The sequence below is a fragment of the Eleutherodactylus coqui genome, chromosome 2 (genome assembly GCF_035609145.1).
Source record: "Eleutherodactylus coqui strain aEleCoq1 chromosome 2, aEleCoq1.hap1, whole genome shotgun sequence".
NCBI classification, from domain to species: domain Eukaryota; kingdom Metazoa; phylum Chordata; class Amphibia; order Anura; family Eleutherodactylidae; genus Eleutherodactylus; species Eleutherodactylus coqui.
In genome coordinates, this window is record NC_089838.1 from 118,497,351 (window position 1) to 118,519,988 (window position 22,638).

General features: G+C 46.7%; 1 protein-coding gene across 1 annotated transcript in view; it reads right to left on the minus strand.

The window, feature by feature from the left end:
- Positions 1 to 7,526, minus strand: part of APPL2 (adaptor protein, phosphotyrosine interacting with PH domain and leucine zipper 2) — a 55,888-nt gene extending 48,362 nt beyond the window's left edge. Inside the window, exon 1 of the mRNA XM_066591452.1 lies at positions 7,381 to 7,526. Coding sequence (XP_066447549.1) covers positions 7,381 to 7,434 — 54 coding nt within the window. The 5' untranslated portion in view covers positions 7,435 to 7,526. The remainder of the gene's footprint in view (positions 1 to 7,380) is intronic.
- Between the last annotated feature and the right edge of the window lie 15,112 nt (positions 7,527 to 22,638).

Here is a 22,638-nt window from a genome sequence, read left to right on the forward strand (position 1 = left end):
CAAGATGCCAGCTGTTTAGCTGATGGACTCTTCAGTGTGTCGTGCTGCCAGTACAACCCCCTCAGGTGCCATTATTCCTGTTTACTCCATTGGTCCTGCTGTACCACACAATGGAGGGCGGTTTTCTTTTATTTTACTGTTAACAAATCAATTTAGACAAATTTACTATTGATTTGCACCACAAAGAACAGTTCTCACCCTCCCAATACCCCCCATCTGCCATCTCATTAGACTGCTCGGTGGCATACAAGGTAACTGCACATCTCTAGACATATTTAAAGCTGCAACAAATGTATCAACATTATGGGACATTTGATAAATATGTTGTATTTGAAACTGGAGAAGGGAAAAAAGAATGCAGAAAACTGGCATCAAAAATTTCCCTGATGAGAAATTCCTACTGATAGGTGGATGCTTTGTGAGGCAATTATTACCAGATCACCAGGGGGAGCTATAACACTTGTACAATAGCTGCAGGAACAACTTTTTAATACATCTAATTATGAAGGGTCTGATCACTCTTTTGAGTGATCAGAGTGAATTAAAATTTAGGGAACAAACTACTTAAAGAGGTCGGTTATCCAGCTGTGAACTACTGATGACCTATCATTAGGGAAACGACTTCCGGTTTGGCACTGCTGATGTCACTTATGGCCCTGCCTCAGTGCGATTTAACAGCTGGCGATGGCATGGGCTCCTTGCATTTTGGCGGTATCCTAAATCCACAGCCTCGTTTGGCAATAATGAATTTTTTTTTCTTTTTCGTCTTGTCTTTGGAGGGTTTCTGAGATTTTTTAATATATCGCTACTTTCACCATGTGCTGTTTATCTGCACTGCATATACATGCTGATGCCATGTAGTTGCCTGTATTTTTGCACAGCTTGATAAAGGGCTTTAAAGCTCAAAATGTTGCCTTCTGGCGTTCATCTGGAGCTGTATCAATAAATTACCAAGACTTTGCATATCTCTTCCTGAGCGTGTGCTGTCCCAACCTCTACTTCCCATCACTGCAGGAAACAGCTAACTAAAACAAATACACTATGACAGTCTTAGGCTGGGTTCCCACGGGGCGGATTTCTGATGGAAATCCTGCGGTTTGGCCGCAGCGAAAAACTGTGAGATTTCCGCCGGGAGAACCGCTGCTTCAAAACCCACGGTGGTTTTGAAGCGACCCGGCCGCTCGCTCTTCCGCTGCGGCCGGTGCTCCCATAGAGGAGAGCGCGGTCGCAGTGGGAAAAAAAAAAATGAACATGCTGCGGTCGGCAAATCCGCGCCACAGCTTCTGCCGGCTTAGCCGCAGCGGATTTGCCGTCCCGTGTGGACGAGGTTTCTGAGAAATCTCGTCCACATGGCTGGCTAATCACGGGATTAGCCGCCGCAGGCAGATTTGCCACGGCGAAATTCCGCCCCGTGTGAACCCAGCTTTATACAGCACATTCTAAATTCAACCTTTCCCCACAGTTTCAGTTCTTGAATATACAGTCCTACTTTGGGATGCGAGTACCTCAGCTCGCGAGTTTTTTGACTTGCGAGCAGGCTCTCTCCCGAATTTTTGCTCTGATTTACGAGTAAAAACTCAGGGTATGAGCCTGCTTGCCATTCAAAAAAACTTGCAAGCTGAGGCTCAGACAGGATCTATACTCACCTGTCGCCGGTGTTTCGTCCTCGCGATGGTCTGTGGCGCTGCTGCAGGCTGTCGCTCCCTCTTCCATGCCGACACAGAGCATTGCTTTCTGGATGCGGGGCTTGAATGCCCCACTTCCACCAAGCTGAGCTCTGATTGGTTAACTGAGTGCCGGCTTTCATTGGCTGACGCGGCGCTGAGTAAACCAATCACAGCCATTCAATGAGGTCATTGAAAGGCTGTGATTGGTTAACCCAGCACAGGCTTTCATTGGTTGACGCAGCGCTGAGTTAACCAATCAGAGCATTAGCTTGCTGGAGGCGGGGCATTCAAGCCCCGCATTCAGAAAGCAATGCTCTGTCGGTGTGTAGGAGGGAGTGACAGCCTGCAGCAGCGCAGCAGATCATTGGGGAATGTTGGTGGTAGGCGAGTATTGATTTTTTTTTTTTTTTTTTACTTGCAGTTAGTAACCCAATTGAAATGCATTGGAACGCATTAATGGCGTTTCAATGCATTTCAATGGGGAAAAGTGCATTGACATACAAGTTTTTTGGCCTACGAGCTCTGTCTCGGGACGGATTAAACTCGTATGTCAAGACACTACTGTACTGTGTTTGGAATATCTTTCCAAGCAGCAGAATACACCAAGGTCGGGAATATGTATTGGCCTTGCTGTGACCCAGATAACAGGACACGGCATACCAAGACCATTTATGCCGTAGTTTACATCTAGTTGAGCACATATTATAAAAAGAACATTGTTCAACAATTATATGGAACTTATCATGGAAATAAACTACTGCTCATTGGCTCATTAAGTCCTATATAGCCCAAATAATGCCTTTTAGGCAGGGCTCACATGGGCGGATTCCAATTGTGGAATGTGGGCGTCCGCAGCAAAATGAGGGCATTGAAAAACATGTAAAATCATTTTTATGGTGGCACTCGCGGACACAAATTACGTATTCTGTGAGCGGAGAGGGAAAAAAAAAAATCACAGCATGCTTTATTGTGCCGCGGATTCTATGCAGACGGCCTCCATCGAAGTCAATAGTGGCCATCTGACCTACAGCCTATATGCAATTAATACTGCGCATGGGCTGCGTCATCGCTAAGCAATGGTGCAGTAAATAGAAACCTTAATAAAAACTGAACTGTGCATGACCGACGGCAAGCCATCGCGGTCTTCCACAATACGAGAAAATCAGGTACTGCCGGCCAGGCTCACAGCCAGAATCCTGCATGCAGAATCTAACCCACTCGTGTGAGCATGGCCTTAAGGCCCATTTACACGCAAAGATAATCTTTCAAACGACTGAAAGTTTTTGCGATCTATTTGCATAAAGTGGCTCTTAACACTTTATCATCTTCATTTGCATGTACAAGGGCCTCCAGGAGCTGTTTGTAGAGCCCAGCGTGTGTCTTCATAGCTGCCTGCAATCTGCTGTCTCCTGTGGGGATATCAGTGTGCGATCTATTGAGAGACACTTTATCGCTCAGTGGCTGAACAATGAATTTTAAGTTCAACTTAAAATCATCGTTCAAGCGAAAACTGCACAATGCCTGCGTTTACATGTAATGATTATCGCTCATTTTTGGTTGTTTGAACAAATTTTGAGTGATATCGTTACGTGTAAATGAGCCTTAACTCATGCACATTGCTTACAAGTGAATTGGTCTAAACTTAAATTAGGCAGTTTCAAAATTTGCCAGATTTATCACTTAGTAATAAATCTGGCAATCTTAAGGCCTCATGCCCATTGGTCTTTCGGTAAAATGGAGTTTGTGATTCCAGCAGAGACTGCATATACGCAGCGAGTGTATTGTGCATGCCCACGTATCTCATTTGTTTTCTTATTCCCCATTCTGTTTCATAGAAGGGTCGCGTATGAAGACGCCACCCATGCGCAATGTATTGCATATGGACAACGTTTGCATACGCTGCCCATACAAAAGTATAGGGCTCACACCCCGTGGTACGCTGAGAAATAGAGCATGTTGCAATCTATTTTTCACGCGCATCTACATACAGTGCCTACACGCTCATGTGCATGGATCTTGGTCAAGGCTGCCTCTCGGTCACGCTGTGGTTGTGACACCACCGGCTGAAAATCACAACGCCCTTATTACTGTATAACTAGACATTTTAATGTCCTATTTACACGAGCCAACAGTCGAGTAAACAACTGCACGAGCGCTGATGTCACTGCTAAGGTCGTCAGTGTTCGTGCAGAGCATTTACACTTGAAAACTTTGCTGCTGGAATGCGATTTCTTGCTCAGCGTAAAACCTCCTATGTGAAGCACTGAGCGGGGAGCGTTTAGACAGAAAGACAAGCCTGCGATCCAGCGATGGGGTGGAAACAGGCTGAACTGGATGGACATGTGTCTGTTTTCAGCCTAGCATACCATGTATGTGTTATGGTTTTTAAGCTAACTGAAAAGTCAGCTTAACGACCTTTGAATGAAAAGTGAACTGTTTTTGTGCTTTTACCCCACAAAACAAGCAGATGGAACTCTGAACATAGCTTTCTAATGTAATTCCATTTACAGCGCTTCACTTTTATCAAAATTGGATCCTTTATGAGTGAACGATTAAGGAAATAGAAAAGAGAACCACTTGTGGCCAGCCTGCGCCTCTATGTTGTGCTCAGTATATAGGCAGGCATTCACAATGAGCTATACGCATTTAAAGAACTAGTAGGGCAATGGTAACGATATGATCTCTATTATCTCACAAGAGTCAATTTACCTTCATTTGGCTTAACATATAATTAAAGTACAATAAGATTTTATATAGTATGTTCCACTCCCACTATTCCCACTAATTACATACAGCATTGCCTAGTTACCAGGTCTAATAAGGCTTGCGATCACAGGAGAGCAAACATCCTCCGCTCAACAAGTAGCGCAGGTTTACAGCAAACACTCATCCCATCCACTCCTGGAAATACAGCATGTAACATAACTCAATCCTATTCATCTTCATCAAGAGGAACCGCTGGACGAACACTTAGTAATTAGATACTCAAACAGAAATTTACGGTATGGAGGTTCAAGCCATGTGTCCATATTGTTTTAGTAAGGCTTTTAATAAGTCTTCACATTGTTCAAAGAAGTCAAGACTGCATTTTACCAGCTGTTTTGGGATTTTGAGGTTGACCCCTTTAGATGTCTTGCACCCAAACCCATGACCAGTTGCATAAAAAAACTCCCCAAAAATTTTTTGGGAAAAAAAACACCAAGTTCCAGAATCTCCAAGTGCTCTCAGGGTATTTACAAATAAAAGGTGGATTACAACTGAGTACTGGGGACAGGACTCGCTGCTTATCATGGTGCCCGGCCCTTTATAAATATGTGTTAGGTGCAACTGATTGACATTCTACACAATAAGGGCTTATTCACACAAGCGTATATCGGCCCCCATTTTCACGGCCGGCTGATATACGCGACCATCTGAGGCATTGGGTTCCAGTGCATCAGATGACACAGGCGTATTCCCATGGCGTAAAAGCGCCCGGCCTTTTTCAGGCCTTTCTGCCTGAAATATGTAAGCTGCATAGCCTCCTATGGGAGCCAATGACAGCAGCCGGAGAAGAGAGGCGGGAGGAAGTTTAGCAGCGTGACTGCTAAACTCCCTGCCCTCCGGTGTTCTGCACTGAGAGGGGCAGAGCTAAGCTCCGCCCTGCTCCCTTCTCATTGCTAGCTGCAGACAAGGGGCAGGTGCTTAGCTCCGCCCCTTCCCCACCCCCTCCCATTGCAAACAGCCGGAGGAAAAGAAAGAGTAGGTGAGCCGGGGAGGGAACGGCATTGCGGCCTCGGCAAATATGCGCCGGGCCTGTGCCGTCTGAATGGGTGCAAAAACGTTAGATTAGTGCGCCCATTCACCAGTTTTTATGGTGCCGGCAGGCGTACGTAAAAACGCCTACGCTCGTGGGGAAGAGCCCTAAACTTGTGTTAGAAAACTGGCATTGTTGATTTGCTAAATCTTCCTCATTTCCTGCTGATTAAAAATAGGGAAAACAACAGGAACATAATAGAAATGCAAGCAACCTTTGGTCATTGGTTGGGGTCCAGCCGCTAGAATGAAGGGGCCGCATTGCTCCCTTGAGTATCATTGTCTTCATTAGTCAGGAAGAGATGATTTAATGCAATGGAACTCCATGAGCTTTAGGCCTCGTTCACACGGGCGACAAAATCATCGCTATGTTCTGTAGCCTGCCAGAACCCATACAGTCTGAGGACTCTTTCACACGGCCGTATGCGTTTTTACGTTTTCTCATCCATGCGGCGTAAATCCATGGCGTAATAACACACCTATTAGGTTCTATTGAACCTAATAGCTCAGTCCCCACATGAGGGATTCTGCCGCGGGAAAACAAAATCGGAACATGTTCTATTTTACCGCGGCGGGAGGTCTTCTTTAATATAGTATTAATGGAGACCACGGAAAAATGCAGTAAAAAAGCAAGTTTTCCGCAATCGCCAGTGGGGACTTTTTTGTTTATCCCAGCGGGATTCCCACAGCATAAAACCGCAGGTGTATCCCGCTCCATCCATCCGTGGGCATGAGCCCTAAATGCTGCAGAATCTCCATGCAGGAGGTCTGCACGGAGACTGAGTGGTAAACATGCCCTGTGTGGACTAAGCTTAAAGGGGTTCTCCAGGTAGCGCCCGCCGGGACACACGTTCCTGAGTGCGACACTGTGCCGCGTTTCACAGCCCGATATCGCACTCACCCACGTGAAAGCCATAGGTTATGCTCCACCTGTGTTCGGCCGGTCTCACACGGCCGGATTTGAACTGCGGAATCTGCGATCGTCACCCGCGCCGATGACCCCTGGTATTCCGCACACATTGAAAAAATTAGAACATTGGCAGCTCTGCTCTGCGGAGCGGACAGCGATGGGGATTTTCACGAGTGGATTTAAAATCGGAGCACGTTCTATTTTTCTGCAGAATTCACACGGACGGCTTCCATTGTGGTCCACGGTCAGCCGCAATGCAGAAAAGCGGAGGTGCACAGGGTCGCCGGCCGGGGTCAGAGACGGATTCCGCATTTGGAATCCAGTTTGCCCGTGTGAGACCGGCGATCGCAATATTGGCCCGTTTCTCAGTCCTGATATTGCACTTAACTACGTGCGATGGTAAACATGGCGTCGCACTCAAATAAACATCACATGGCATTAAGGTCCCAATGAAAACAAGCAGCGAGGCGTTCCGCCAATCGCCAGAACATGCCGCGATTTCTTTTCCTCGCAGTGCGCATCACACATAACGCATGCCAGGCGTGAATGCACCCGAATAGATGACTGCGGTATCATGTGATGCCAAGCATACTATTAGCCTGGTGCCCACCATAACTGGATGATAACTGCCGGGCACACTGCATACATTATTAACCTTCTGCATGCTGGACACACTGCCATCACCCTTCTAGCCTCCAGCAGCCAGTGTATATCCCCTCCTCCCACAGACAGCCGCCCTGCTCTCCCCGCAGGCCGCAGCAGCCAGTAGCGCCCGGTCCCCGCACGCAGAAGGCCGCGCCATCAGCCGCCCGACAACACAGCGGTCACGTGATCCCTCCTGGACGGGCAGCGCACAACTACAAAGTTTGCCCGCATCCGGGTCCTCCTGCCCACTGTGCTGCCCCTGCCTGTACCCGTCCTCCCTGCCCCCTAACTTCCAAGAGTGCGGGCGGAGCGTCACCTGTGCCCCTCGCTGCCCCCATACTAGACAGGAGGGCGAGGTCTTACCTGGGGGCTGTCTAGCAAAGCCTCCTCCAGCAGCAGCTTATCCACAGCGGGCATGTTGTCCCCAGGGCTGGTGCTGAATTATTTACTGGATGCAATTAACAGCCCTTCCTGCTGGAGCTCAGCGATACGTACTGAGCGGACGGCTACAGCTGTGACCACTAGTGGGCAGCAGAGAGCTGGAAGGGAGGAAGATCCTGAGGAATGGGGGTAGTCAGCTGTTGCTGTGCCCCAATACCACACTGCCCAAATCACTAGAGTCATCAGCTGGTAGCAGAAGGGTTAACAGGACACGTGTTAGTACCTTGCTGCATCCAGACACAAATGCAAATGTTTTACGTCAGTAGGCTCAATGTCCACAGGTGGTACTGATTTGCGGGTGACCAGCGCGGAAGATCCACAAATCAAGCCACACATAGAGATACATGGACGTCCACACATGAAATTGGTCCAGAAAACAATTCGCAGCATGATTCATTTCATTGCGTTTCCCGCACAGACAATCTCCATTGAAGTCAATGGAAGCCGTCCGATCTGCGGGCCGTCCACAATTTAACGGCGGAAGGGCGCAGATTCTACGGGAAAGCATGAGTTTTTTAAATAAAAAAACCCTCCAGTGCGCATGTGCGGTGGTGCACTGGACAGCGCTTCCACACACATCCGCAGTGAAGAAAATAGAAGACCCAGATGGGTAAGTAGTGTCCTCGGCCGCGGGCATGGTCGGATTCCGCTATGGACACCCACATGCGGAATCTGATCTGCCCATGGATTTGAGGCCTAATCCAGAAGATTAGCAAGAATAGTGGGTCAATGGCGGAGCCCTTTAAAGGACGTATTGTACAGACCAGGAAGATAAACCTCATTTGGCTTTATTAACCAGCACATTGACGCGTTTCTGGGGCATAAGCCCCTTCTTCAGAATTGCTGGGTGGAACACGGGTCACAGGGGATGAACAGCATATATGTGCTCTGAGTAGAGAAATAAGAGGTCCATATTAGGGGGCACCTGCGCCACTGCTGTCATAGAAAAGGCATTGAAATCGTAATTATGCACTACTCCTCCGTGTCTTGAACTTTAGGAACCCGTTAGTAGTATTTGACCTGTGTTTGTTAATCTTTGCATTGTGTGGTTCCCCCAATAGATTACGAACCACAGATGTATGCAAGCAAGTATATTACAAACCTGACGAGCAATTAATAAAAGAGTTCATTTGAAGCGCCTCTTCTGTGACATTACTCTTAAAGGTGACCACTTTGTTTTAATGTTAGCACAATATCAACTACGGAGATTCCGAACCTCCAACACTGATATGAATAAACTCTTGGGCCTCATGACCACGGCTGGGTCGGATTCCGTTTGCAAAATCTCGCGGTGGGAGTCTGACCGCAATTTCCGCAGCGATAATCCGTCTGTGGGTATTCGGCCTTATTGTCACATTTGAAGCAACAACATATATTTTTAGAAGGAGGTAAATTGGGACAAACAAAACATCTGCCTTTCTTAAGCTCGCTTGGTGCTAGAATACTTTTTAAGACTGCATTCCCACGAACGTATATCGGCTCGGTTTTCACGCCGAGCCGATATACGTCGTCCTCATCTGCAGGGGGGGAGGATGGAAGAGCCAGGAGCAGGAACTGAGCTTCCGCCCCCTCTCTGCCTTCTCTCCACCCTCTCTTCGCCCCTCTGCACTATTTGCAATGAGGAGAGGCTGGATGGGGGCGGGGCTAAATCCATAGAATTAGCCCTGCCCCGTCCTGCCTCCTTTCATTGCAAATAGTGCAGAGAGGCGGAGAGGGGGCGGGAGCCTCAGTTCCTGCTCCTTGCTCTTCCATCCTCCCCCCCTGCACATGAGGACGACGTATATAGGACGACGTAAAAGAAATACGTCGAAATATATTTAAGAAATATATTTAAAATGTTATGAGATGGACTATATGTTGTGATAAAATTATAATGGAAGTCATATGGTTTATTTTAGGTTCTTTATTTACATGGGATTCTATACCTTACTTTTTCAAAGGCTTCATCTATGAGGGAATGTGGATAACCTTTTTTGTTCCAGTCTATTCTTGATAATGGAACTCTGAAGCCTCCCTCACACAGATGTTCTTGTACAGTGTACTGCCTTTTCAGCGCTGTGATAAACGCTGTACAACGCTCCGATTTATTTCAATGGGTCTGTTCACACAAGCGCCAAAACACAGCATCTTCATGCTCTATCTTTGAATGGGCAGTGGTTTCAGCGCTGATGAAAACGTGGCACAATTTGGTACCACGCTTTTGGCAGCGCTAAATACTCACCTAGCTGCCGCTATCGAGGTCCCTGCCGCGGTTCTCCGGAGCTCTGGGCAGGCTGCCGGGCACTTGTCAAGCCAACAAAGCATCTATTGCTAGTGAATGGAATTGAAATCCCCACCTCCCAGCGTGAGATTTCTCTGACTTGTTCAGGAGCGCCTGCTCCGCCATTCAGAGTCGGCGCTCGATGCACCAATCACAGCCATTCACACTCAGCGGGCTCAGCCAATCAGAGCAATCTCTTGCTGGAGGCAGGGTCTTCAAACCCTGTCTCTAGCAAAAGATGCTCTGTTGGCGATGACAAATGCCGGGAGCCTTGGAGAACAGCGGTAGAGACCCAGACAGCACCAGTTAGGTGAGTATTGATTTTTATTTTTCAGCATCCTTGGCTACGTTTTCAGCTGTGCTAAAAATTGGAGGTGAAGTGACCCCCCTGGACTGCAGGAGACAGGAGAAGATAGGGGGGGTGAAGATCTGTTAAGTATACTGACGAGGGAGGAATAGGAAAGTATAGAATTTATCTTTTCTAATGACAGAACCCCTTTAAGGATCGAACGAGGCCAAATAACTGTTTGCCCATCTTCAACAAACCTTATAAAATCACGAAATTGCTGTGGACATTCCACACCGGATTTCATAGAAATTCCACAGTGGCCAAATCCTCACCTAAGTGGTGCGAATTTGTCCACATTTTTAACTGCAGAAAAGCTGCAGCTTTTAACCCTTGTATTTCAGCATAAAAGTTCACAGCATAAATAGAAATGCCACAGATTTTGAAACGCGGAATGCTTTTGAAAAAGGATTTGTTGTGAAAATGTTCTGCACCACGTGAAGGAGATTTCTCTTATATTTCCTCTACATGGCTTATACTGTAAATACTGTGGGATTTCTATGGAGATTCCTGTAGCGGACATTCTGCAGCATTTCTGGCCTGTATGAAGGTGGTCTTAGTGTTGAACAAATCAATAGCCCCATGAAAGAGTCAAAAAACTGATAATGCAATAGTAACATATCATGGGTTTGGGAATATGGGTAGGCTATGTTCATAGCTGCATTCTGTTACCTGTTTTTGACAGATCCATTTTTTTTCTTCCAAAATAAAAAAAAACTTATTTCTAACTGCTACAAACTTAAATGAGCAGATCTGCTATTTCTGCTGAGATTCCAGCAGCGAAAATTCTGCAGGATGAGGGCTTCTACCCACTAGGGTTTTTTCTCTAGCGATGCGAGATCGAGTGCCTCGCAGCGCAGAGAAAACGCTGCAATATCGCTCATTGTTTTCAATGGGACCGGCGGCAGCAGCACCAGCCCCATTGAAAACATAGGGAATGCATTGTAGACTTCTCTCACAACTGTGACAGCTATGGCAGAGGATTCCTTCATCCCCGCGGATGTTATCCCATTTCTTTCAATGGGGCCGGCACTGCTTGGCCCCATTGAAAGCAGTGGGTTTGCAATGATGATTTTCAGGGAAGGGATTTAAATATAACTTTCATGGCTAACTGTAAATAATCTATATATATATATATATATATATATATACTCACCTAGAAGAGCTGTCTGGCTCTTCTCTCTGGCACAACAGTTGTCTTCTGTGTGCTAGAGGCCAGGGATTGAAAAATCCCTGCCTCCAGAGAGCACTGGTGTCATTGGGTGAGCGCTCAGCCAATCACAGGCAGCGCTCAGCCATTCAATCAAGGATCTACATCTTACGTAGCATGGTTTAGGATACATGACATGCTAATAAGACACAAATCATTTTATGGATAGGGGTGTTCAAATACTTTTGGTAGAATAATGTAGGATAACTGTCTGCTAAACCATAAGTCCCAATTTCTCTATAAATACGGCAATTTAAGACAGCCAAAATGTATGTAATTTCAATAAAATGTGTGTAGGTAGGGGAGTAAGATCAAGGAAGGTGAAAATCAACCTGTGCAATCTATGTTTTTTTCAACTTCGACCTTCTAGGGGTTTCCTAGCTAAGACATAAGATAGTTGACATGTTCTACAATGTCTATGTCTATGTAAAACAGGATATCTGGGGGCGTAGCCTGCCAATGAGCGTGTAAAGATGTGTCTCCTTACTGCTCCCGGCTCCAGCGGCATTTCACCGCGGAAGGAACAGTCACAGCAGCACGGATGGGGTGAAAAAAGGCCCAGGAGGGCCCGAAGAAGACACCGGGCACACAGGGAGGAAGCCTCGCAGTGTTCCTCCGCACCACAGGAGAGGCCAGAGAGCGTCATGGGCCTGCCAAGATGGCGCCTCCCCCGGAGGAGACAGGCGTTTCATGTGGGCGGGGAGACCCGCAAAGAGGACTAGAATGCAGTGACAGCGGCTGGTGTAGAGGCTCCCGGGGTGACCGCTGGCGGCTGCCAGGTAGGGAGTGTGGCATCAGGTGGAGTGCTCTTGGGTACTCCGGCTGCATGCCTGCTGTGGGGAAGGAGCAGGCAAGAGGCCCCGGGGAGGCCCTGCATGAACCCGCCAGCCCCTCGGAACACCGGAGCCAGTGGGGCCCTGGTGCTGACAGCATGAATGAGGATAGAGCAGAGGGAGACTCCCCCCCCCCTCACAGGTTGCCGCAGGCAGAAGAGTCCCCCAACCTAGAGCTGCAGGGGAGATGAGGGGTGAATGCAGTGAACGCCCCCAGGCCCTCCAACACCAAGTGTCTCAGCTAGGGGGAGAGCCCCCACAGCAAAAGGGGGCAAGCTGGGGACTATTTCAAACTCGACCAGTGAGGTCCTGCATGAGCCTGCCAGCTCTCCAGTATATCAGAGCCAGTGAGGTCCTGGCACTGTCAGAGAGGAGAAGTACACAGCAGAGGGAGACCCCCCCACATGCTACCCAAGCCAGAAGAAACCCCCAACTTAAAGTTGCAGGGGGAACGGTGGATGAACATTGCCCCTCCTCCCCCAAGCCCCTCCAACACCAAGTGCCCCACCTGGGGGAAAGCCAGGGACTCTCTCGGGCATGTCCAGTTGGGCCCCCCACACGGACCCGGTGCCCCTGGCGTCTGGCTTGCCATCTGCTGCATCCGGACGGGGGTGACCCGGAGCCAAGAGACAGAGCTTCGCTACCCCTGATCCCCCTGCTGCCCAGGAGGACTGAGACAAGAAGGAGCAACTGAGAGCCCTACCCACAAAGGTTGAAATCAATAGCCTCTTCCAGAAAATGGAATCTTCACACAAAAGGGACATTGCTGCCCTTCAGCATGATATTCGCCATACAGGGCAGAGAATTGAGGAGATAGAGGATGCACAGAAACAATATATTAATACTATGGACGCGCAATCTCAGGAGCTGCAAAAGCAATCCCAGCAGATCTCAGAATTATACCAAATGATCAATGATCTGGAAAATCATCACCGCAGAAACAATTTGCGGATTAGGGAGGTCTCTGAGGAAATTGGCAATGCTCAGTTGGAAAAGTGGGCCCCCGAGTTCTTCAATAAGCTGCTGCAGAAGCAACAGAATCCATAATCGAAATCGATAGAATTCCTCGGGCCCTAGGTCAAAGATCCTCTGATCCTAACAGACACAGAGACATTGTGTGTACAGCGCACTTCTAAAGAGAAAAGAACAGATCCTCCAATGTGCCAGAGGGGCTGGAGAACTGTCCTATCGTGGGTCCCATTAATGATCCTGTCGGAACTTCTCTCACCGCACCCTACAACTCCGTAGAGACCTGAAACCTCTGCTGACATTACTCCATGAAAAAGAGATCAATTACTGCTGGGGTTTCCCATTTCAGCTTCACGCCAGTAAAAAGGGCAAATCAGCCTCATTTACAGGCCTGGGAGATCTACTTAACTTTCTGGGCACCTTTGAGCTACCCTCCGTGTCGATTCCAGAGTGGCCAAGATCATGCTCCCTGCCGATTCCACCTCCGAGAAATGAGTGGCAGAAGGTGGGCCATGGTCCGCAGAGCCAGGTGTCGGGCCAGAAGAACCCGGGGACACCTGTGTCTCCATTCAGGGAGCTAACATGAGAGAACTATGCGATCTTCATATTCTTGAGCTGCTGTGCAGTTCTAAGTTCATCTGAAAGGTGTTCCGGACTTGTCTAGGGTCTAAATTGTTTCATAGTAGAAAGTAGATAGGGTGCAGGGGGTGGGAACGGTTGTTTGTTTGTTGGTTGGATCCCACTTTCCACTTGGGAGCGAGGGCACGGACAGCCGTCGCAGTCTATTGAATGAAGATAGTCACCACTTGTTTTATTTGTTCTATGTTTTTGTCTTTGTCTTGTTCTCCTAGTGTGTCTTCCTCCCTCTCTTCCCCCCTTTACCTAACCCCTTTGGGGTGCTGGCTGGATATGTGCCGGAGGGTCTCCCGCCTCTATAGAGATAATGGGAGAATTGATATGTGGAACTTATGATGCCAAGGAGCTTAGTGTCCCACAGAAGAGGTGCCAGATTCTCTACCACTTCCACAAGAAGAGGGTGTCGGTGGCCATGTTCCAGGAAACTCATTTTAGAGCGGATAGTGTACCCTCCTGCCGTTCCATATATTATCCCACCTGATTTCATGGCCCCCAAAAAGCTGAAGGTGTGTCAATAGCGCTCCACAAGTGGTTTAGGAACCAGGTTCTGGGCACTAAAATAGATCTAGATGGACGTTACATCTTCTTGAAAGTTGCACCGCCGACTCTATTGTAACTTTAGCTAATGTTTATCTTCCCAACCAGGAACAGGTCCCGTGTGCCTCCAAGATCTTGAGGGTGCTGACTGAATTTGCAGGAGGGCCCAAGATCATCCTGGGCGGAGACCTGAATCTGGTGCTGAACCCGGAGCTTGATGCGTCTTCAGGTAGGACCTCTGTCTCCCGATCAGCATTACAATCCCTCAAAAAAAACTCTAAATGCTCTACACTTGGTGGACCTGTGGAAGATTCTTCACCTGGGGGTTAGGGACTACACGTTCCATTCCGCAGTGCACAACTCGTACACAAGAATAGACCTGCTCACAGAGCCTGCTGGATTGCTCCCCGAAATGCTCCCTGGTTGACTTTATCTGGTCCGACCACGCGCCAGTTTTTGGCAAATTCACCAAGTGGGGCAGTCGTCCAGGGGCCTCTCTTGGAGACTTAATGCAACTTACTTAAAGATCCCCTATGTGTGCTTGATATTAAAAACACAATTACGGAATTTACTGAAGTCCATCAATCTGATCTTATGGGAGCTTCCACACAGTGGGAAGCATTAAAGTACACCATAAGAGGCTCAAGGCTCAAAAAGGAAAAAGCAGTGAGGCTGCAGAAACTTATACTAAACCTGTAGGCCAAAGAGACAGCCAATAAAAAGTCCCAACGGGAAACACTCAAAACAGAGACCTCGACTCTGAGACAACAGATCTTGGGAATCCTTGACCAACGTTCCCTGGCCTTTAGAGATAGGTTACATAGGGGTGCCTTCGAATATTGGGATAAGCGTGGGAGATGGCTAGCTAGAGTGCTTCATCCCAGGGCTCCTTTGACTCACATCCCTGAAATACACTCCACCACCGACATCCTGAAAGAGTTCAAAAGATATTACACCAAATTTTATAATATTGATGAGAACTCACAGTTGGGGTTCCAGAATGTGGCGGCAGAGACTGAGGCTTACCTAGCTTATAATACATCCAACAGAATGACAACCGAGGAGTCGGAGGGCCTTGGAGAGGACTTCTGCTCTACTGAACTCTCAGAACTTAACAAAGAACTAAAAGTAGGCAAGAGCCTGGGACCAGATGGCTTTACAGCCAAGTTCTATAAAATGTTCGGAGAGGAGGTCAGGGCCTTTCAACGCAGTGGGACAGGGGTGCCCTCTTTCCCAGCGCAGACCTTAATGGCACAAATCACTGTCATCCCCAAACTGGGTAAGGGCGCCTCGGTATGCAGCAATTATAGACCAATTTCCCTCCTCAACTTAGATATCAAATTATTTGCAAAACTGATAGCCTCACGTCTACAAGACACAATCCCACGTCTAAACCACAGGGAACAGGTGGGCTTTGTCCCAGGCAGAGAGACAAGAGATAACACCATCAAATCCATGTCGTTCATTGCTAGAGCCAAACATTCAAATAGTCCTTGTGTCTCCTTGCGGTTGACGCGGAGAAGGCGTCCGACAGGGTTAGTTGGAGCTTCCTCTCTGCCACGCTAGAGAAAATAGGTGTTGGCCTGAGAATGAGGGAGCGAATCTTGTCTCTGTATCGTAATCCTTCTGCGAGGATTAGAGTCAACGGAGTCCTGTCGGGCGCTTTCCAAATATGGAACGGAACCAGACAGGGTGCACATTGTCTGCATTCCTATATGTCCTGACCATGGAGGCACTAGCAAACGTGATTCGCCAAAACAGATGGATCTCAGGCTTTTGCATAGGAGATACAGAACATAAAATGGCCCTTTTCGTGGACAATGTCCTACTTTACTTATCCACCCACGCATTGGATTGCTTATAATTCTACAGGAATTCCAAAGCTTTAGTAGAATCAGTAACTACAAAGTCAGCATTCAAAAGTCTGAGGTATTGAATGTGTCGTTGCCGCATGCCGAGGCATCACAACTTGAGAGTCAGTTCCCCTTTCACTAGAGACACTTCGCAATAAAATACTTAGGAATACAATTACTGGCAGATGTCTCACAGGAGTTTAAACTAAACTTCGTACCTTTTTTCGCGGACCTAGAGAGAAGCCTTAACAAGTGGAAAGCTTTGCTTGTCTCTTGAAGCGAGATGATTAATGTCCTTAAAATAGATTCTTTGCCCAAGTTTCTTTACCTGTACCAGACTGTCCCGTTGCAGCTCCCAAACTCCTACCTAAAACGCATGCGGTCCCTAATCACAGCGTTCGTTTGGAGAGGTAGGAAACCTCAGATGCGCTTCTCCATCCTTACGAGGGTTAAAGGGGAGGAGGGTCTGGGATCGCCAGACTTTGCCCTCTATCATAAAGCGAGCATCGCAAATTGCATTTTGGACCCACTCAAAAAAGAGAGCTCCAAACTGTGGGTGGAGGCAGAGCACGCACTGGTCCCAGGGTCCTTACGGAGTGCGGTCTGGATCTCACCTAAGTAAATGAGTATAGTCCCTAACATCTCACCATTTCAAAGCCAGCTACTCAGAACCTGGACTGAATTTGCACCTGCCAAGGGTCTGATCTCGGTGCCCAGGCCCCTTTCCCCCCTGGTCTCAAACCCGCAATTCGAAGCTTCTATGCAAGGGCCCCCTATTCTGGGATTATCGTCCCGCTTACAGGATGTGATGACGAGCTCCTCCCTGAGACATATGATATCTAAACTATACAAGCTGATGTTGATTTGGGAGGCAGAGGTCCAGATGGCCCCATATGTTGAGGCATGGGAGAGGGAACTTAATCGAAGTCTTCCGTGGGAAGATTGGCTTGCTAGCTACATTACTTACATTTTAAAATCCTATCCCGGTGGTATAGGACACCAGATAAGTTACACAAAAGTTACACAAAATTTTTCCACAGACCTCCCCCACTTGCTGGAGGTGTAATAATGAGAGGGGAAACATGTCCCACATCTGGTGGAGCTGGCCTACGGTGGCTGCCTTGTGGAAGGAAGTTATGGAGGTCTACAATCGTATCTGTGGGACGCGAGTGAAATTAACTATAAAAAATAGCTCTGCTCTGAATCTTCCCAGGCACTATCAAAAATACTAAAAGGGGTCTTTTGAGTTTCTTTATTCTAGCAACCAGAATTATTCCCAGACTGTGGAGGTCCACTACACCTCCATCGAGGGTGATGTCGGTGGAGGAGCTGAAAGACCTAATGCGTTTTGACGAAATGAGGGCAGGAGAGAGTGATGCCCATGACAAGTTCTGTAGAACATGGCAGGTCTGGATCTCTTTCTGGTCTTCGGAGGAATTCAAGATATGGTTAGACACCAGGCTGATCTAAGCAGTAACCCTGGCGTAAACGGGCACAGTTCGGCCTGGGCGTTACTCTCCAAAGGAGCTTAGTATGATGTTCCAGTCACCCCGATTTCACCCCTCACCCCCCCCCCCCCCACCAACCCGTTTCCTGATTTCCCCCTGTCCTCTGTTTGTCTCTTGTCTCAGTTGTGTCTCCAAATATATTATCTTTATACAAGTTATTCATGCAAAGTTGTTGATAGTTTAGTATTCAGGTTTTTTCCTGTTATTTCCTTTTCTTTGCTTTTTTCTGCTACTGTAAGCTGTAACAGGCTATTGAAGAGCTCACAAAGCCTAAGGGTAACTACGCTGTAACTCAAGCAAGCGTGTTAATATAAATGTATGAAAATTTTGAATAAAAATCTTTTGACCGAAAGCAGTATATCTGATTTTTTTTTTCCAACTTGATTTCCAGCAAAAATGTTCTGACAGGTTCCACCTTGGTGGCGCTACTGCTCCCTTTATTTATTATATGACATTGGTTCGGAAGCTTGCTATAACATCATGTATTTTTGTTAGCCAATAAAAGGTATCATATCTACAAAACTACTTGGTTTCTCTTGCTGGGAACAATCACAGTTTTACATTACTCACAACATGTTCTCTTCACTTGTCCATTCCATGTATATTTCTTGTGTTTAATTTACCTTATCAAGTCTGGCAATATAATAAGGCATTCCAGAAACACAGACCTAAATAACTGTACCTGTCTTATAAGATGGTCTATGCTGACAAAACCTATGACAGATGGATTTCTGAATTAGAATTTATAATTATTTACTATAAATAGAGTCATTTTCTGCCTGGATATAACTGTAAATCAGCAATTAGATAACAGGCACAGGTCTCAGACTGTGCACCATGCCCAGACCTACTTCCTTACATGGAGAACTGAAATCCAAACAACATTTGTGTCTCATGGAGTTTCCAACAAAGTGACCAAACAGCTTATTTCTATGCACGCCTAATCTCTTATAACTGCCAAAATTGTAATTGAACAAAGATATATCAAACAATTAAGAAGGAAAATCTTGAATAGACAAGCAAGACTAGTAAGTTTTATGCAGTGTTGGATATTTTCAACTTTCTATTAGATTACATTGTTTTCTGAGCTTTTTCTATATCCGTATTTTTATTAGGGTTAGACAGAACAATACATAGAAAGCTATTTTCAGTCAAATAATGAGAAGACAGTAGAGATGAGCAAGCGTACTCGCTAAGGCAAATTACTCGAGCGAATATTGCCTTTTGCGAGTACCTGCCCGCTCGTCTCAAAAGATTCGGGTGCCGGCGGGGAAGAGCGGGGAGGAACGGGGGGGGGGGGGGAGATCTCTCTTTCTATCCCCCCTGCTCACTCCCGCAACTCACCTCTTACCCCCGCCCGCACCCGAATCTTTTTCGATGAGCGGGCAGGTACTCGCACAAGGCATTACTCGCTCGAGTAGTTTGCCTTAGGCTGCATTCCCACGAACGTATATCGGCTCGGTTTTCGCGCTGAGCCGATATACGTCGTCCTCATCTGCAGGGGGGTTAAGATGGAAGAGCCAGGAGCAGGAACTGAGCTCCTGCCTCCTCCCTGCCTCCTCTCCGCCCCACTATTTGCAATGGGGAGAGGCGGAACGGTGGCGGGGCTAATTTTCGGAACTTAGCCCCGCCCCCATCCCGCCTCCTTTCATTGCAAATAGTGCAGAGGGGCGGAGAGGAGGCAGAGAGGGGGCGGGAGCTCAGTTCCTGCTCCTGGCTCTTCCATCCTCCCCCCCCCTACCGCAGATTAGGACGACGTATATCGGCTCGGCGTGAAAACCGAGCCGATATACGTTCGTGGGAATGCAGCCTTAGCAAGTAAGCTTGCTCATCTCTAGAAGACAAACATAGACATAGGCTAATCCAAGGCGTCTTTGGTGACTACCATGCATGTTTGTTTCTGCTACAAGGATTCAACTGAAGAAAACGGAATACTGAAATATACAACATTTGATACCTGTCTAGTAACATTCACATATCAGTAATAATTTCAACAGAAATTAGGAAAGTCTCTCTTGATATAATCCAAATAAAACATATGGATTAGCTCATTACATGTAAAGTACAGCTAATAGTCACGTGATTGTGTGACTAAAGGCAAAAGTTTTTCACTTTGCCTAGTGCATTTTTTTTTTCTTACTACTTTTATTTTAAACTAAACCCCTGTTCTGTCAGTTCAGTCTGACATGTCAATTATTCAATTATTTGTACTAACAAAATGACATACATGGTGCTTAATCTTAATCTAATGTGTACTGTGATCTTTAGGCCTTGTTCACATGGGTTTTTTTGTGTTCAGATTCCGTGTATCAATTTAGTACCCTCTTGAGGTACATGGAAATCCATGCCATAGTTCATATGGTACTTTTCATACAATATTTTTTCTTGTACGGATTTCAAATCCATGTCTCAGAAAATAAATAATTGACCTATTAATTGTTATCAACCTATCACTAGGTGCCTCCTGGGGTTCTATTCATTCATTTTAAGAGCATCCACATAATATGTTCAGCGTCAGTGAGAAGTTGCTTGTAGTGTTGCTATTCTTATTGGCTGCACTGCAAACTAGCTAGAGTAAGGCCTCATGTCCACGGGGAAAATAAGAATTAAAATCTGCAGCGTTTTTCCCGCACGCTGATCCACGCTCCATAGGGATGCATTGGACCCCCGCAGGTAGTTAAATACCTGCGGATGTCATTTTCCCTTCAGGCGCGGATTGCGTGTGCGGGAAAAAAAACGCAACATGCTCCATTTTCATGCGGATCTCCTGCGGGGACGGCTCCGGCCTATGGAAGCTGTCCGGATCCACGGTACACCCGCGCCTGAATTTCTGCTCTCCGTGTGCAGGAGAGTGAGAGAGCAGGAGTTTAAAAAAAATGGAGTGCCCGGCGCATGCGTGCGGCAAGCTGCCAGCATGCCGAGCACATCCGCCGGGCCGAAGAAAGAAGATCCGGCTGCGACGGAGGGCAGGTCCGCAGCGTCCGGACAGGTAAGTAAATCTTTTTTAGCATCATGTCCGCGGGAAAGGAGGGACCCGCTGCAGGATTCTCCATGAAGAATCCGCGGCGGGCCTCATTTTCCTCATGGACATGAGGCCTAACTCTGCAGTTTATGTACAAGAAAATCTGAGCAGTAGAGCTAAATTGATGAAGATTTATCCGTTTAGTCGTTGCTGATTTTCGATCAATTTGTGGATCAGTGATGTTCGTGTCAAACTTGATTGTGTCTAGCCAGCGTAAGTTACTTACAACATAAGTAAGGCCTCATGTTCACGGGGAAAATCAGGTGCGGATTCTTCATGCAGAATCCCGCAGCGGATCCCTCCTTTCCCACGGACATGAGGCCTAAAAAGAAGATTTACTTATCTGTTCAGACGCTGCAGATTTTCCCTCCATTGCGGCCAGATCTTCTTTCATTGGCCCAGCAGATGTGCCCGGCACACTGGCAGCGTGCCGCGCGCATGCGCCGTGCCTTCTTTTTTTTTTAAACTCCTGCGGGTGTCCAATGCATCCCTATGGGCCGCAGATCATGCGTGCGGGTGATCCGCTGCGGATCTGTCCCCGTGGACATGAAGCCTAAGGGTTAAGTTACTAAGCATGTTAGACCACGGGTACTGGGCACATTAGATCCCTGACTTACAACTGTGGATAGCCATGAGAATCTGCCAGGGCTTCTGCAACACTCCAGACAAGAAATCTGAATCTCAAGCAGATGCACTAAGTTTTACCCACCATGCACGTGCTGCCTTGCCGGAGAGAAGCCTGATATGAGACCAATAGAAGAACTAAACTGTGAGTACTGCTGTCTTCTGCCTTTGGTAAGATGTGATTATATTACGGGTGTTATGGTGAAGCTCTGGTTGTGATTATACTGTGGCAAGGAGGAGTTGTGAACCACTGAATGTGATACTAATATAGTACCTTGTGAAAGTATTTTTATCTCCTTGGTGCTTTTCCTGTTTTGTTGCATGACAATGTGAAATTAAGTTGGATTTTTATTTAGATTTTATGTAATGGACCTGACAAAATAGTCCAAATTGTTACAGCACTATGGGGAAAAAATCTTGTTTAGAAAATAATGCATAAATCAAAACTATGCTATGAAGACCCTACATAAGGTCTGGTCCAACAAATTAACTTCAAAAGTCACATATTGTAATTAGTTGAATACGATCCCCTGCGTGCAGCCAGTATCACATGATCTGTCACATGATACACTTGTTCTGAAAGGCTCCTGAGTCTGCAACACCACTAAGCAAGCAATGTGAAGACCAAACAGCTTTCAAAACATGTCAGAGACAAAGTTGTGGAGAAGTATAGATCAGGGTTGACTTATAAAAAAACATCTCAAACTCTGACATCCCATGGGGCACCATTAAATATCTATTATAGCAAAATGGAAAGAATATGGCACAACTACAAACTTGACAAGAGGATGCCCAACAAAACTCACAGAACGGGCAAAGAGGGCATTAATTGAAGACTGAACAAAGAAAGCTACATTAGAGGGGTTTAAGGGAAACATGGAAATGTCTTGGAAATTCTAATCAAAGCTCAGACCTGAACCTAATTGATCTGTGTCATGTTTTGAAGACTGTTGTACACCAACGCAACTTATATAACTTGAAGGAGTTGGAACAGTTTCACCTGGAAGAATCGGCATAAATCCCAATGTCCAGATGTACTACACTAAAAGAGAGATATCTCAAGAGACTTGCATCTGTAATTGCAACAAAAGGTGACTCTTACAGGCTGTGAATACTTACACTTATTAAAGTTCTCAGTTTTTTTGGTCTTAATTATTGCTTGTGTCACAATAAACATATTATGCACCTTCAAAGTGGTCAGCATGTTGTCTAATTAAATAGTACAAACCCCTCCAAAATCCATTGTAATTTCAGGAAGCTATACAACAAAACGCAGCATGCCGAGATTTCGATCCCGCGAGCTGAGAATCACTATGATTCTCCACTCGTGGACGTCAGGCTGCGCTTTTCATAGTTAGCTTATGGAAAGCTTTTCATAGCGT